The sequence below is a fragment of the Charadrius vociferus genome, unplaced genomic scaffold (assembly GCF_000708025.1).
Source record: "Charadrius vociferus isolate BGI_N301 unplaced genomic scaffold, ASM70802v2 scaffold51, whole genome shotgun sequence".
In the NCBI taxonomy this organism is placed as follows: domain Eukaryota; kingdom Metazoa; phylum Chordata; class Aves; order Charadriiformes; family Charadriidae; genus Charadrius; species Charadrius vociferus.
Window position 1 is genome coordinate 2,871,491 of NW_009646939.1, and position 16,419 is coordinate 2,887,909.

The following is a 16,419-nucleotide window of genomic DNA, read 5'->3' on the forward strand; positions in this document are numbered from 1 at the left end:
CTGTAATTTACTTCATAAACAGAAGAGTTTCTCACTCTTGTGGTTAATAAGCATAAGCTGTGTAAATTTTCCTGCTTTAAATACTTAAACAGCTTGTGGAGCATGACTCGTAGCTCCTCCAGTATGAACCTGCAGCAGTACAGCTGTAAATTACAATCTATTAAAAGCAAAGGCTGAAATTTTAATAAAGCGGGGGGTTGGGGTTTTTTGTTGTGGTTTGGGTTTGTTTGTTTGTTTTGTGTGGGGTTTTTCTATGAAATTACTCAAAACAACCAAAAAAGTTTTTATGTTAAGAAACCCTCAGAGTTAGTGAAAGAGTATATATAATGCAACACTTCCTGCTAACATAAATGCACTCGATCGACCAAGCAAAGGGACACCATGACAAAGACGCATGCAACTACAAGCCAAAGCACATTTGACTATTTTTACTACTCATGCTCTGGAAAGCAAGAATATTTTAATGCTACGTGTGGGGGTTACCATGGGTTAAGACAAGATTTTCAATTAAAATCAGTTCTATCAGATTTATCTGGGAATATTCAAATCATATGGCTTAAGAAATAAATGTGATACTTTGTAATTTGCTTTTCTGGTTGGTCTGAGGACTGCAAAACAGCAACAGTTTAATCCAAAGAAAATCTGAAGCAAATATTTGCTGACCTGCAGAACCCAATATAGAATCACAGAATCATATAGGTTGGAAAAGACCTTTAAGTTCATTGAGTCCAAAGCCAAAAATTGCTGAAATACTGTCTAATACATTAATTATTAATAGTTTCACTGTTATATTGTTCTTCCCTCCCCTGCAACTGTTTGATGTATCCATGGAGACTCTGCAGGGTAAGGACACTCTTTTCATTGCAAGTGAACACACTGTCGATTGCGACAAGATCATGATTTTATACTGGGTGCTCTTAGTAATACTGCGAAGCAAGTTTAAAACAAATCTCAAATCGCAATGATGTTTTCAAATTAGCTACACAAGGGGAAAACAGTTAGACCACTATTTCACTATACAAGAACTGAAGTTTCAATAGCCATCATTTTTTGTATTGTTGTGTATTTTCAAATGCCCTTTCTACGCATTGTAAATGCCTCCACAACGTTATAACAAAGTATTTTATTAAATACTTTTATTAATTCCTACTGATATTGACAAAAACATCAACATTTGAGGTAGCTACTTCTCCACATTCAGGTACAAGACAAAGAATTTTAAAAAGTAACTGAAATATGAGGACAACATTTATAATGCATTCATAATGCTTTTTCTCAGTGCCATAATTGGATATGACTGAGATAAAAAGAGGCTATGGCCAATGCTGCAGGGAAGCAAAGAAAGAATGCAGTTGTAACAACATATTGCTGTAACTATCTGAATAATTTTACTTATTAGTACTTAAGAAAAAAAAACACCCAACCCATTATCTGACCTCTGGACAAAGCTAACTGCATTCAAAGTTATATGACTGGTTTCCACTCATTCAAAGGTGAATCTTGACAGCCAGATGAAAGTAATTAGCAGTGGGGGTTTTTTTATCTACTGCTATAGCGTATCAAAGATTTTTGATTTTGAGTTCTTTTCCACACTTTATTTTCAAAACATCATTTCAGCTTTTTTTTTGTTTCCAAGACAAGAAACTAAAATAGAAAGGCTCTGTATCAGAGAGGGACAAAACCCAGTCCCTTTTAGCTGTTGTAGCACTCTGAAGATTTATACTACAGTAGATGACCACGGAACTACATTTCTCCTTTGTCTTCTGGCTCTTATTTTGTAACTGATTTTATCACTGTTCTTGAAGGCAGTAGAAAACAAAGGCAGTCTTGAGTCTTGTATGCTAAGGGAGTTTCCAGATAACATATTCAAAGCTAAATGATCTCCACCTTGAATTTATATCTTTAAGCATCTTTTAATATGTTGGTTTGCAGCTGTATTAAAAGACAGTCACAACCTTGTCACTACTTTCTGTGTAACACTCAGGTCCTTCTGTGTCTTAAGCTATAGTACACAAGAATTCTACAAAAGGCAAAATGCCTCGTAGGCCAACACTACCCACTTGTTTTTTCTTTTGCCTCCTCTCATGAAGGTGGACTTGTGTGTCATGATCACAGAATACTGAAAAGTGCATGGATTATTAAATTCAGTTTTCAACATTAAAGTCTTATTACTCCATGTATTACTCCAGCTCAATTCAGGAGCAGAATTATATTTTTAGATCCTATTCAAGAAAAATAGAAGTCTAGTTTCTGCTACCAAAATCCTACAATCTAATTTGACCAAATTAGACGTTTTGTGAGATATAGATTTACCTGAGCTGTAAGGCAAATACTTTCATGAAATGTGGACACAGCAGTAGAACTAGACCCTCTTTTTGAGTTTTTAAAGTACAATGTTTTTTTGGTTACAGCTTTGGGTAATATTCCGACTTCTATCAGTAGTTTGACATATGCTGTTAAAAGAATGTCTATATATTTGTCTATATTTCAATTTTCTAATCTGCAAAATTGCAAAACTTGCTCACAAAACACCTATGACAACTCATTAATGATTAAGCGGCAATTTTAACCCCACAAAGTTTCAGACATTGCTGTACTGCATGCCAACAAAATACTTTCTATTTGCCTACAACTATCTGGAGAATTTCAGAGTTTATTATTTTCATAATGTCAAAAATTTGATTAAAATAGTTCATAAGAACTGCAGTATCAGAAAGGGTGATGCAATGTAAGCCTATAAACAAGAAATACTTCACAGAAAACATCATGCTGTAGCCATATGCTTGTTACACATTGCATTCTTTTGCTGAATGTTCAAGTGAGTATCTTTTGAAACTACTTCACTGACTATACCACCAACTCACAGGGATGTGCACTACTAGAAAGTGCAATATTACAGGAAAATTTGCCACCTGTTAGTGCTGTTGTAGCAGAATCTGTGGAAAGCTTAAGGACAGCTGACATGCATTTAGAAAAACACTGGCAATTCTGACAAGGCACAGAAATTACTTTTAGGAAGAGGAGATGAGTGGAAAAGAGTAGATTATTTTTTAATTTAAACGTTGTTAAAACAATTTGTATAGGAACCAAATTAATCTCTCTCGACTAAAGCCTAATTGATTGTTATAGTCAAGATGACTGTTAGGTTACAGCATATATTATAACACAGTATCTGATGAAAACACGACCTAGAGTTCCTATTTTCTTTGTGATTTTTATTCTTTCCAAGCAGAGGGAGATTGCTTTTGTTTATGAATTGTGCAGACTTACTGCCAAAAAAATAAACACTATTTCTCTAAATATGGAATGATTTGGTGATCAAAATAGAAAACTTCTAATCATCTCTTCCAAAAATTATATTACACATAAATTGAACCAGTAGTTTTATTCAGGGACACTAAAAAGAAAAACCTAAGTTATTAAAATGCTAATTTTCTACAAGATATTTCACATGGCCTAAGGTCCTTTAAGGAGAGCATAAAGTACAGCTTTAGATTCAATCAGGACACTCATTAATTTCTCTTTTAAATATCTGAGAGAGCTATGTCAAATAGTTGTCCTCATGCATTCCTTATTGTTTTTCCTTAGGGCCATTATCAGTTATGGTCAGGCTAGAGTTTTCTCAACTGATTGAATTCTAGCTGCAGTAGCAATTTATATACCCATTAGTACCAGCTCTTGAAGATCTGTGAGAGAGAAAGAAAAACTATACACCTCGTTATTTAGATTTTAAGCAAATAAAATTATAAAAGAAACACATTCCTCAATTCCTGCTAGTCAGATACATAAGTGTCACTGAGTTAAGTTACATTTTGAAAATACAAAAACACATGGAGCCAACTTTAATTTTCCATTAGTGAAATTCCATGCCCGTGAATACTATTAATCTGAAATCAAACCTTTTCTTGAATCAGCCTCTGTAGATGAATCCCACATGACAACATTGCCAAAAACATGGTGAGCATGTACTGCTGAATTTTGCATATTCCATTTGCCAAGGAATTTAGTACAGCTGTTAATCCCACTTTTTCAATGACACTCTGGAAAGCACTGGGTGAGTAACGAGTAATTCTGCATAAAGCCTACAAAAATGAAAAAAAAAAAAAGTTTTTATTTAATGGGATTATTATCTCAAGAAAAATAATTGAGATTAACACAGGTGGTGACTTTTCCAATAGTTTAGGAATATAGAGAATTCATACAGTTTCATTCATAAGACAAATATTAGGGGGAAAGCCTGCTTGCTTTTAGAGACCTGGAATTCTTCTAAATGTATTGCTATACACTCTGTGCAGCTGAAACTGAAATATTTGGTACACCAACATCAACACCAAACACGGTCACATTACTCTTTCCCTCTAGAGAACAATAATGATGGAGCAGCATAGTCCATGCTTGAGTCTTTTATCAGTACAGAACGTAGGTAGCATCAGATAACACAGTACTAGAAAGGAGCACAGGCAGTAGAATATACAGAGATGGTACACACCACAGAAATTCTGGTCACCCATAAAGGTGGACATCTTTCTTCTCTCTCTCTGCTCATGGACCATAATCTGTTACGTTCACTATCTGAAGTCTATCTTTAGATCTATATACTACTTTAGATCTAGATACTTGTTAAGGAACAGTGTTTAGTATAATAAACATGAAAACTATTCTCCAAATGGTTGATTTATAAGTATCAGTGATTAAAACAATTCTAACAGAGAATGCAGATACTGCCTGTACTCTAGCAAAGTGACTACAAATCTGTTTGGTGTATACTAACTTAGCTACTTCATAACAAACATTAAGAAATGACGTCCAGGGTGGATTCATCTCCAAGTCAACACAGCTTTTCCTTTTGATACCTCTGGAAATGCAACCTTTAAGATACTGTAACTGGTTTTGTTCTCTCCAGATAAAGAAAATAAGTCTTGCGATATTTAAAATTGCATCTTCTTTGGCTTGAATGGAGTGTTAGGATAGGAAAACAGACTATGTAAATTATTTGATCCATGTGAAAATCTGAATTGGTTTTAGGGAAAAAGCTTTGAAAGCTACTTTCTTCTGTGAAAAGTAGGCAACATTACCACTTACTTGTTCTTTTCAGACCAGCTATATTTAGAAATTGCTGCTTAGCTGGTGTACATTTAATAGTGAGGTCTCACTTAAGTGAAACTATAGTCTATTACACCCACAGAATACTATCATCAGAGAAAATCTTTCCATGTAAGAACCTCAGAAACTGCCCGGCTCACCAGTGCCCTTAGAAACATTACTCAAAACACACCAAAAAAAAACCCAAAAGGCAGGCATAAATGACAGTAAATCAAGAACTTATGATTTTTAAGCAGACATTTTATTGATGCTGTTCATCTACTCTGCTCCTGTTCTGCCTTGTCCTTTCTGCTCCAGGAACCATATTGATTGCAGCCATATTTTATTTTTCTTCTCCCTCTGCCTTTAAAACACTTAATCTGAGTTTTTTAGTACAGCATGCTCCATTTCCCCAAGGATACAATCCAGCCCTAGTCTGAGTTCTCAAAATAGGTGGGCAGGAGGTATGCGCATTCACTAAAGATATCCTCGAGCGTCAGTATTACCAGCAAACTGCTAGGACCTAGGGACAGACTGTGTCAAAGCAACATGGAGCTAACTTGGTGTGCTAGTGTGGCTTATGCAGCCTTGCCAATGCCTTAGATCTCTGCTATAGACCTTGTTAAACAAGGGTGACCATAGTCACAGGCCATCAGATAACCTCCAGGCAAATACGGTACGAAAGACATGGCTGTCTTCCGGGATCATATTGCAGCTTTGGAGATAGCAGGAAAGCTCCAACCCACCAAGAGCCAAGGGGAGAAGCTTTAAACTCCCATTAGTTTGTATGTCACACGGCACTCTGCTGTATAAGTGAAATGAACACTTCAGCAGAAAAACAGAAGACAGAGTTTAATAGGGGATAGAAGACAAAATCCTATCCTAAATCCAATCCCATCCTAAATCACTTTAGTAGCAGATCCAGTATCTGGAGAGAGCAGATGGAGATAGGTCACAAGATGGTGGAGCAGAACTGGGAAACAATGATGAGAAGAGGTAAGAGTAGAGCTCATACCATCTCTCAGCAGCGGTCTTGGAACAGGAAATGATCACAGTGAGAGTAAGGCATTAGCAGAGCCTCTCCTGGAATTGGCTTCTCTGTCCTTGCTCTCTGTACAGCCTTAACCAGCACCTTTTCTCCCAGCAGCTCCAACCTCCAATCATGATCCTTATCGGTCCCTTCCAACTTGACATATTCTATGATTCTATGATCATCTATGCCCTATCCATCGCCTCCTGGTCTTACGGTGTCCATACGGTGGCTGGATAACATTCACCTTTTCAGGATGTACTCCATGAGTCTCAAGTTTGAGAATGAATGCATTAATGTATCTGCAATACCTAAGTCTCTGAAAGAAACTATTCAGCACCAATTATTCAAGAAAAAAGACCCAAAACCAAACCCCAAAAAGATTGTGTTGAGCTTTCCCAAATTAGTTTCCACTTAAGTGGCTTATGGTTTGTTACTCCTCCACCAGTACAAAAAGCCATCTCTTAGAAAAGAAAATAAAAATTATTTATTTTTAAATTTTAAAAACTTTCAGTATACTGGAAAGAAAATATTCTTCCTGCTGCTGAGCTTGTCAGAATGTCACTTTGACATCTTACAGAATTATTTCTTCTCTGAGTCTAGTAAAATGATAAAAAGATATAGCTTTCCTACAGGCAAAATCTGTGATATTTACCTGAGGCATGTTGGACTCCAAAGTGAACAAAAATACTGAGACACAGTCCCCATTTGCCACCTCTGACAGGCAGGATGAGGTGAAGTGCGATTTCTTGGCTCCAGAGACTGAAGACAGAGTATCTTCTTGATATATTTTTATTATTGACTGAAATAATCATAAGTAAAATTCCATACTGCCTTACTGCTGATATATTTTGCAGACAGCCTGCTAGCTCTAGGTAAAGATATGACACATGTATTTCTTAACAGAAATGTATTTTTACATGTGAATATAGATGTCAGTCATGAATAAATTCTTCAGGATACATTCAAACAAGGGAGGAATGACTGCATAATAAAATACAATAGGACACTGATGATCTCAATTTATGTGGTCATGCAGAATAAAAATGCCTACATATCTATAGCAACAATTTAACGAACGTAGAAATTGTAGAGTATAATATAGCTGGAGAATACATTAGTATTTTACTTTGAAGATTAGTACGTTACTGAAATCTCTGTAAATTTCATTTGGTAAAAGATCTGCCTGTGTTAGAGTTCAATATTGACTGGTTATTTTTTTTCTGAAGTTAAGATTATATACCCAAATACCCCAGCAGCACTAATACATAAACATGATTTATATCAGGCATTGAATAATAAATCCAACAAAAAAATTCACCCTCTTGTTACTTTAGTGTTACACTACAAAGCAGCAAAAGGATTAGAGTACCACCTTAGTGTATCCCACTTCAGAAGCTTCCTTGTCCAATTCACTTCATATGCAGTATAAAAATAATGAAACCTCAGACTTTTCATAAAGGACACAATCCCCAAAACAGTGGAGGGGAAAATCCAGGAACACATTCAGACCCAAGCATGCTTGTGTGAAATGATCTGTCTGGAAGAAGGAGATGGAATTGGCTACATGGATAGCAATAATTTCCATGAAGACCAGAAAAACAAGAAACAAAGCAGTTTCTAGTAGGATGTAGAAAAGTGAATGTCTCTTACTCTTGCAGTCCCACTCACTGCTGCTTTCATTCAAAGCTCTCCAATATGTTAGTCTGGAGCAAGCCCTACCTTCAGCATGACTAAAACCTCAGTAACTACCCAAGGGAAAGGTATGATCTCCAGTAAGCCTACTGCCTTCACAGGAAAAAAATGTTAGTTGGGAACAGGGTTTTTTTGGCTTATATTGTCCACATGTACACTTATACTGCAGACTTGCACAAGATGTTGAAGAAATTTTTGCCTCAGTAGAACTCAGTGTGCACACACAACTTGGTCATCTCTTTAAAATGCTAGCCTCAACACTAAGCATGCATTACTAAGGAACTTTGACAAGAGATAAGTTAATAGAATGATAAAAAGGCATCTTTCTTACTTAGATTGAGCCATTGAAAGGATTTCCCACAAATGAGCTGAGTTTCTTTAGGGGATCCTGGTAATTGCAGTTATCACAATCTCCTAAAACACACTGCTTTGTCCTAATATATGTCACCTATAAGAGGGCTTCTAGAGCAGTTCTTGGGGACTGATAAGCTTTGACAACTAGGTCTTCGAACTTGCATTATAAAGGGAACAGAAAAAAAATCAGGAGGTAAGAGCCTGGCAAAAACAATATCATTGCAAGTCTTACGAGTGCCAACCTAGGAGTGCCAGACGATTCAGTTTTGAACTACAGTATAAATATGGTAACTTACTATACACATCACTGCATCTAACATCCTTGCTTGAGCAACAAGCCCATAGACATCAGGTTGCTCTATCACAGCTGCAGTGATAAGATGTGAAGGAGCTGAGGAACTCAAAATCTATGATACTTTCAATCTCCTTACTTGGAAGAGACCACACAAATGCCAGAAACATTTGACTGAACTGAGAAATTAGAAAAGCCTCATTGACTCGTAAGTAGTGGTAACTGTCAATGGACAGAGGAGCGGAGCGGAGCAGAGCGGAGCAGAGCGAAGAGGAGCACAGTAAACTAGACTACAATAAGCTCTTCAGATTTTAGCTTCCTATTAAATATTTTTTCCTACCTTCCAGATAAGATGCATGAAGATTTTCTTCTCATCAGATGCTATGGAAAAAAGACAACTCCAGTAGTGCTTAAGAGAGGCTAGCTAACCATAGCATAAATACTATGACGAAGAAAAGATTTCTCAGTGGTTCACCTCAACCTTACAGCCTTGGGAGGATCGAATGATCTGGGATCCCAAAAGAGGCTGAGGATAGAGAGGGACAAACAACAACCCTCTCTTCTCGTAGTCACTAGAAACCTCACCTGAGGACAAAGTGTGCAAACCATATGGCACTGATGATACTGACCTCTGAGCCCACTGCTACAAAAAGCCATAGTGAGTCTGCCCTGATGACAAGTGTATTCTTGAGAATCAGAAGTATAACTTCTGCATCTCACTAAGCAGGAAAAAGCCTACCTCAAGCATACTATATCGTCCAAGAAGAAACTGAATTTTCAACAGGGTAAAAAAAAAAAAAGAAAAAAGCCCACTGACATTTCCTCTGGTGCTCCTTTTATGCTTAGTGTCTGAATGTAGTTCAGACAGACTGTTTCTCTGGGATATGCTGCTTACTGTGGTACACAAAACAGGCATAACTGTCCAACTGGCCCCTACAAGTGCAGCAGCTCTGGAAGTCTGGCATAGGAATCAAGGGGATGGTAAATGCTGAAAAAATGTTCTACAAATGGATAGCAGAGAAACAGGAGGAAAACTTAAGGAAAAGTTGAAAGAGATAAAAATAAAGAGCTGTCATCTAGTTGCAAACAAATAACAACTGCCCAGTCTAATGACTGACAAGAACCGGAAGCACAAGATATGAAACATCCCTTACAGCAAAAGTAGTGTTACGAGAGAGGACTAAGCAGACTGTTGTTTAAATACTCAATAAGTAAAGGAAATCATAACTCTAATCTTTTCCCATATATACAGTTATGATGTAAGCATAAAATTCACAGATCAAATGGGTAAAGTCGCAAAAAGAGTCTTTCTGACCATCCAGACTCACAAACAGGCTTAAGCTATAAATGCTCTGTATATTTTACATTTTTAGAGAGTGACAAATCTTTACCCATAGAAGTTCTAAGACTAAGTTTTTACATAGAATTTCAGATGCCACAGAACAAAGGCTACTCTAACATGTATTTTACTAAGTTTACTGTTCTAAAAGGTCAACGCATTTTCCCAGTATGTGAGCAGTTTATTTCCCAGACAAGACTACCACAAGTACACACTGAGGTAAATGTTTCATAAATACATATTTTTTTTAAATTATAAAATTATTCTACCATTTATCTCATCAGCCATACTTCAGATATATTTTTAATTCTCTCTCTCTTATTAACTCAATGCTAGATGTGTCTAAGTGCATGCTGCTGCAGCAGCAACATTACCATTTTCCATCTGGGAAACCAACAGTGAACTCATTAGTGAGTCTAAGCTCTACTCAGGAAATGAGCATCCAGTTATCACACTTCATTTAAAATAAGTCAACTTATTGCTCCATTTAAAAATACTACCTGTATTGGTGGGTAAGGCTTTTGTTTTGTCAACCAGAGATATGTTTAAACTCAGCCCTGCTAAGTATTTTCTACCTCACAAATCTTTTTGTTCCAAACCTGCTTCTTCCATGTCATAGCTCTGTTTGTCTTATTATTATCCTATATTAAATTACAAATTCAGGGCAAAGACTAACCCTGACAATTTGATAAGAAGTCACATGATGATTTCAAATATGTCTTCTAAGCAAGTCTGTGATAAAAAGAATAAATATTTTTCATGTAAAAAATCATACAACAAAGAAATTTTGATTTTTCAATATTTTAATTGATTCTTTGAAAGATTAAACTTTTCAAACATAACTCATGATCACCAGCATAAGAAAAAGTTCTCTCAAGAACTTTTCATAAGCACTGGATTGTAATACATGCATATTTCAATTTTTTAAAAAAATTGTAAATATATTTTAATGTGATCTGAAATATAAACACACATACATACAGAAAACATGGTCAAAAACATTTCAGTTTCAGTTCAGAATGCTTTTTGAAATAAACCCCAAAACATTTCTGTATCATGAAAGGAAATTCCTTACCGAAACAGCAGTAATCTTCAAAGAATCTACTGTAGAATGCGTGAAAAGGTACCACAAGACAGGTCCAATTTCTCCCGTAATAAATCCTTGTGCGTGGCAAGAGAGAGTAGTGCAAACATTTTCAATGATCTTTGCTGCCAAATGGTTCACTACCCGGTCTTCCTATAAGAAGAAGAAGAAAGGAGAACTCACATGCAAATGTTTCTGATTTCTTTTTAAACTACTGTCAATGTCCATGCTTTATTCCCTGCACGTTTACAGATCCTACTTCCCTCCACTTTCTCTTCTACTGCAAAGACAATTTAATACAAGTATAATTTAACACAAAATCTTTCACTTCCAAGTGATCACTGTAAGTTAAATGTAGTCACTAAAAATGAAAAGGTTTTGTTACGTTAGAGGCGTTCCATGAACAGGGCTTTATGAATGAATGTCTGTGTATCAAAGCTCATCACTACAACTGGCTCTGAATAGCAAGATTATGAGATATAGTTACATTAGTAAAAATAAAATTAATTACATTAAACCTTCTTTATTCAGCAAAGCCAACAACTCCCCGGATAAAGAAAAACCCTTCTTGCAAGCCAAGTTATTCCATAACTCCCTTCTCTACCTCTTCTGAAACAGACAATCCTGACTAATTTTTAAGATAAACCATTGGGTCCCATGTATTATACCAATTTCTATAAGGGATTCTGAATCCTTCATAATTTTAATACTAATAAAATAATTTTATCTGCAAAATCATTTGTGGAAAGCCACTGTAAGTGTCACTTTAATATCTACATAAGACTATTCATACTACAATGTCTCCATGAAATAAAAACCATCATGTCAGAATAATCACGAGCCATCAGCACATCACGAACATCACATGGCGGCAGTTCTTTCTCAAGAAAACTGTTACTGACACCACTGGAAGCTTAACTTAACACAGATCACTTAAAAGCAGAGTCTCTACTTTCTCTCTCTCTTTTCTTCCCCTCACCTCCTTTCTTTAGTATCTCTTTTTTTTTTTTTACTCTGCTTTCACTTAAAAGCAGAGTCTTTACCTTAGCAGAACTGCAAGATTCATTGCTGGTGCTTTTTTGGCTGGCCATTGCCTCACTCTACCTCAATCTTTAACTACGAATAAATGAAGTCTTTCAACAATGTCTTAAATCGCGTTCTTGAGTTCAGCGAGAGTGAATTTTAATATAAGAAGGACAACCAATTTAATTTGTGAAGTCTACCTCATAGCCTGACTTCACAAATAATTCATCATAATATCTAATTGATTTCTTTCTTAAACTAATCTCCACATTATCCTACTAACCTTTGGATTTCTAACATTTATCTTCACAATTGGAACCACCAACAACTGTGAGCAATGATAATGAAACCTTTCACAAAGCAGTACAAAAGGCTTCCAGAAGGGGAGAACTTATACTTCATTAAAAATATATTCAATATCCACTCTTCTTTCTACTGACAGGTATTCTAAAATATAGACACTGATGTAGAAATATTTGGAAACTTGAGTATAACGCTGTTAAAAAAAAAAAAAACCTGTATTTATCGTTATCATGCTAATCCTTCCTGTTCTCCCAAAGAACTGCAGCTGTACTCAAAATACATAAAAGAAACACCAAAGCCAATTCCCATCTAAACCAGTTACACTCTTTTACAAAACTCCACTGATTTCTGTGGTCTTTCTTCTGATTTACAGCCATGAAACCAATGAGGATTTAGGCTTCTCTGTTTTTGCAGGTTTTATTACTGCAATATATTTCATCATTTCAATGTATTAAAGACCCAAATACAGAAATACACATAGACGTTCACCAAATTTTTCTCAAACCTTTTTATAATGTTAATTTTTAATCTTTTTCTGTGAATTGTACTTCTGAATTTCAGCCTTTTTTTTTTGTACAGTTAAGTTAAAAACACATGGATTTACCAAACTGACTATATGCATTTAAAATCTAATCCATAATTGAAACGTTAATAGTCAAGTTAAATCTCTATTAGATATGAAGTGATTACTAGGAATGCCAATTGGGATGCCACTGCTACTTTAAGCTGGCAGAAACAATAAATGCACTATAATTCCATTAATAAATCATAATGAAAGCATTATATATCAGATAATAGCTATTATGAATGTTAACAAATTTCCAGATGCAATTACAGCTTTTTTGGCAAAATTTGGTCCTGAAGATGTGTTTTATTTCCTTTCAGTCACTGCTGAGATGGGTTATGCCCTGTGCCAGATAGTCCTGGTACTTTGGCTAGAAAAAGGTCACGTATTGTCACAGCACTCTAAAAACTCAATGAGGCTGTCAGAATAATTCCATTTGCTGCCACCTGAGATTGTCTATCTCAGCTCCTCTGGGATCTATTCCTGAGCAGTATCTAATTGTACCATTTTCTGCTTAATTAGCTCTCTGGAAGGGAAGCCCGACCTAAACTAATATTTGGCCTCTTAACTAAAGGAGTCATCCTGTCATGTTACCAGGACATAAGCTATGTTAGTGAACAGAAATGGATCTTCAAGATACAAGTAAAGAAGTTTCATGTAGCCGTTAACCTCCATCCATATCATGAACTGCATCAAATCTACATCTATGAATAGAACTGTACCAAAACGAAGCACATGCTCTACTTTCACTGGGTTTAGATTTCAACTAGGTTTATAAAATGCGCTTAAAGATAAAGGTCCTACTTTTCACTCATGTTGAACAGTTGCAGATATATCTGTTTCCAGTTAAAGTCATGGATGCTTAGTGAAAATGAGCCCTGAGTGAGAAAGCAAATACCAAAAGGGTAAACAGATGTAAACTGCTAAAAGAGAACTTCATTTAGTCAAGTCTTTCTATTCCAATTGTGAAAAAAAAAACAACAATGCAAATCAAAGTCAAAGAATCTACCTTCATTTTTGGAAGTAACTGAACCTACTGGACATTCTTATTGATTGTTAAAAACTTAACAATGCACTGGAAGTTTTGGAGGCACAGAAGATACAGATGCTACGCTAACCAACATACTACCTAAAAATAGCATAATTTCATTTAAAGGTCAAGACAAAATATTTTATGATCATTTTATATTATACTGTGTATAGATACATACACTTGAGTAAAAGCATAATACTGACAAAGAAACATTGGAAAAGCTGAAAGATTCAGGAATCAACACTGTATTCCATCATTAGTCTGAATCAACTTCCATACACTTATTCCTTTAATCTAAAAAGACAGAATAAAAAGAAACTACAAACATAAATTAATGAAGTACAGCTGTATCATCCTAAGCATTCATGATTATAAGAATTAAATCTTAATTTGCCAAGAATTCACAGCATAAGGCCTTCACAGAGAAGACAAACATGTAGAAATAAAAATTTTAAATACCTTTTGTGGAAAAAAAAAATAATCTATCAGTAAACTAGAGAATTGATATCTAAAGAAGAAATTAAAGTGATAAATTATATGATTCAGACCATTACTTTTATAATATAGGCAATTATGTTAGTAAACTAAAAAACTGATGCCTAAAGAAGAAATTGAAGTGGTAATGTGTATGATTTAGACTATCACTTTTATACTATAGGCAATTTTGTCAGTAAACTAGAAAACTGATACCTAAAGAAGAAATAAAAGTGAGAATATATATGATTCAGACTATCACTATAGGTTGTCTTATACTTCTGAGCAAATAGTCATAATTTTATTCTCCTCTCCTCCAAATTCACTGTGAAGGAACTGCTTTGGCTAAGAATATACATTATAAAACATAGTGCCTTATATTATATATTGGCAATTATTTTTTAAACTTATCTTGTATTATTAAAATTCTTCACCAGTTCAGAACCAAAATTCTCAGTCTTATATCTTGCTCCTTTATAAAGGAAGAAGTCCATGTGAAAGAGGGAAATGTGTACTGTATAGCTTACTGGCAAGCTCTAATTTATTAAAAATCTTGCTTACACAGTACCTTGCACATCCAAGAGAGAGAACATTTTCCTTTGTAACCTTGTTCACTAATTCTGATTCAAATACATTCTCCACGTGCCATGCTTTAAAATGAGAGGATTATGCACATTCTAAAAGCCATATACAGCTAATTAGCTATAGCTGTATATATTGATTTATCCATGAAGATGTATAGCCTTTTTTTTTTTTCCAGGTTCTATGAAGTTATTACTAAACTTGTATATAATCATATACCTTATATTTACACGCCATTTGTAAGCAGAAATGGACAGGTACCAAGTACCTGAAACCTTTTTCAATGGTTTCTCTCTGCTTTCACACAGGAAGACTTAAAAGGAAGCTTGCACACAGTTTCTGACTCTGCTATCTAGTTTCAGTGAAGGACCGCGTCAAAGCAACACAATCCAGACCAAATTGGACAAGAAAAATTATAACAGGCATCAAAAAGTAGTTTGGATATGGGAAAGATTATTAGTTCTAAGATGACTGTCAGAAAAAATTGTTTCAAATGAGGATCTGAAGGAAGGGAGGGGCAAACATAAGGGAGAAAACAGTGAAAGCAGAAAGATGAGAGGATTGACTGGAACGTCAGTGTGAAGAGAGGCAAATGTAAAGCAAAAACTACAGCTGAGATTTCACTTAGTTAAGATTAGGTTGAACCTTAAATGTGATAATGAAAAGCCAAAAAAAAATACATGCAGAATCAATGAGGAAATTCAAATAAGAGATAGGATGATACATTTGGGGTGAAGTAGACAAGGGTAACTTTACTAAAGGAGTTTTGAATAAACTAAGTAAAATGGATGAAAGGAAAAGGGTAGCCACATTAGCATTACGTACTTAATAGTAAATAACAATATCCTTTCTGAAACAAAGTATCTTTCATGACTACACAACACAAGAACTGTAAAAACTAAGCACTTGAGCTCTGTAGAAATCAGGACCCTGCTATCTTAGAGACTGAACACAAATATTTAAAAGTTGAAATTAGACACAAATACAGATGCCTGAAACAGGCATTTTGTGTCACTGTTGGAAACAGTTGTTGGAAAAGATTAGTAAATAGATATTGGAATATTTACTACATTGGTTCTGACAGACTGGGATATTATACCACTACTAAACACGTCAAATTGGGCTTATCATTTATTTATTTATGAGTGTACCAATTTCTTTATTTTGACACATCATTGAATGTGCCTGTTCTTTGCCTGAGTTGAAAATCATAGAATCATAGAATAGTTTAGGTTGGAAAGGACCTTGCAGATCATCAAATTCCAACCCCCCTGCCATGGGCAGGGACACCTCTCACTACAGCAGGTTGCCCAAGGCCACGTCCAGCCTGGCCCTGAACACCTCCAGGGATGGGGTCTCAACAACCTCTCTGGGCAACCTGTTCCAGAGCCTTACCACCCTTAAATTGAAAAACTTCTTCCTAATGTTTAATCTAAACCTGCCCTCTTCCAGTTTAAAGCCATTCCCTCTCATCCTATCATTACATGTCCTAGTAAAAAGTCCTTCCCCAGCTCTCCTGTAGGCCCCCTTTAGGTACTGGAAGGCTGCAATATGATCTCCCCG

General features: G+C 35.6%; 1 protein-coding gene across 1 annotated transcript in view; it reads right to left on the bottom strand.

Annotated features, from left to right (window-relative positions):
• The window catches only part of ULK4 (unc-51 like kinase 4), a 254,582-nt gene that overhangs the window by 182,969 nt on the left and 55,194 nt on the right, over positions 1-16,419 (bottom strand). Inside the window, 2 exon segments of the mRNA XM_009895025.1 lie at positions 3,900-4,082; positions 10,868-11,029. Of these exon segments, the coding sequence (XP_009893327.1) occupies positions 3,900-4,082; positions 10,868-11,029 (345 nt within the window).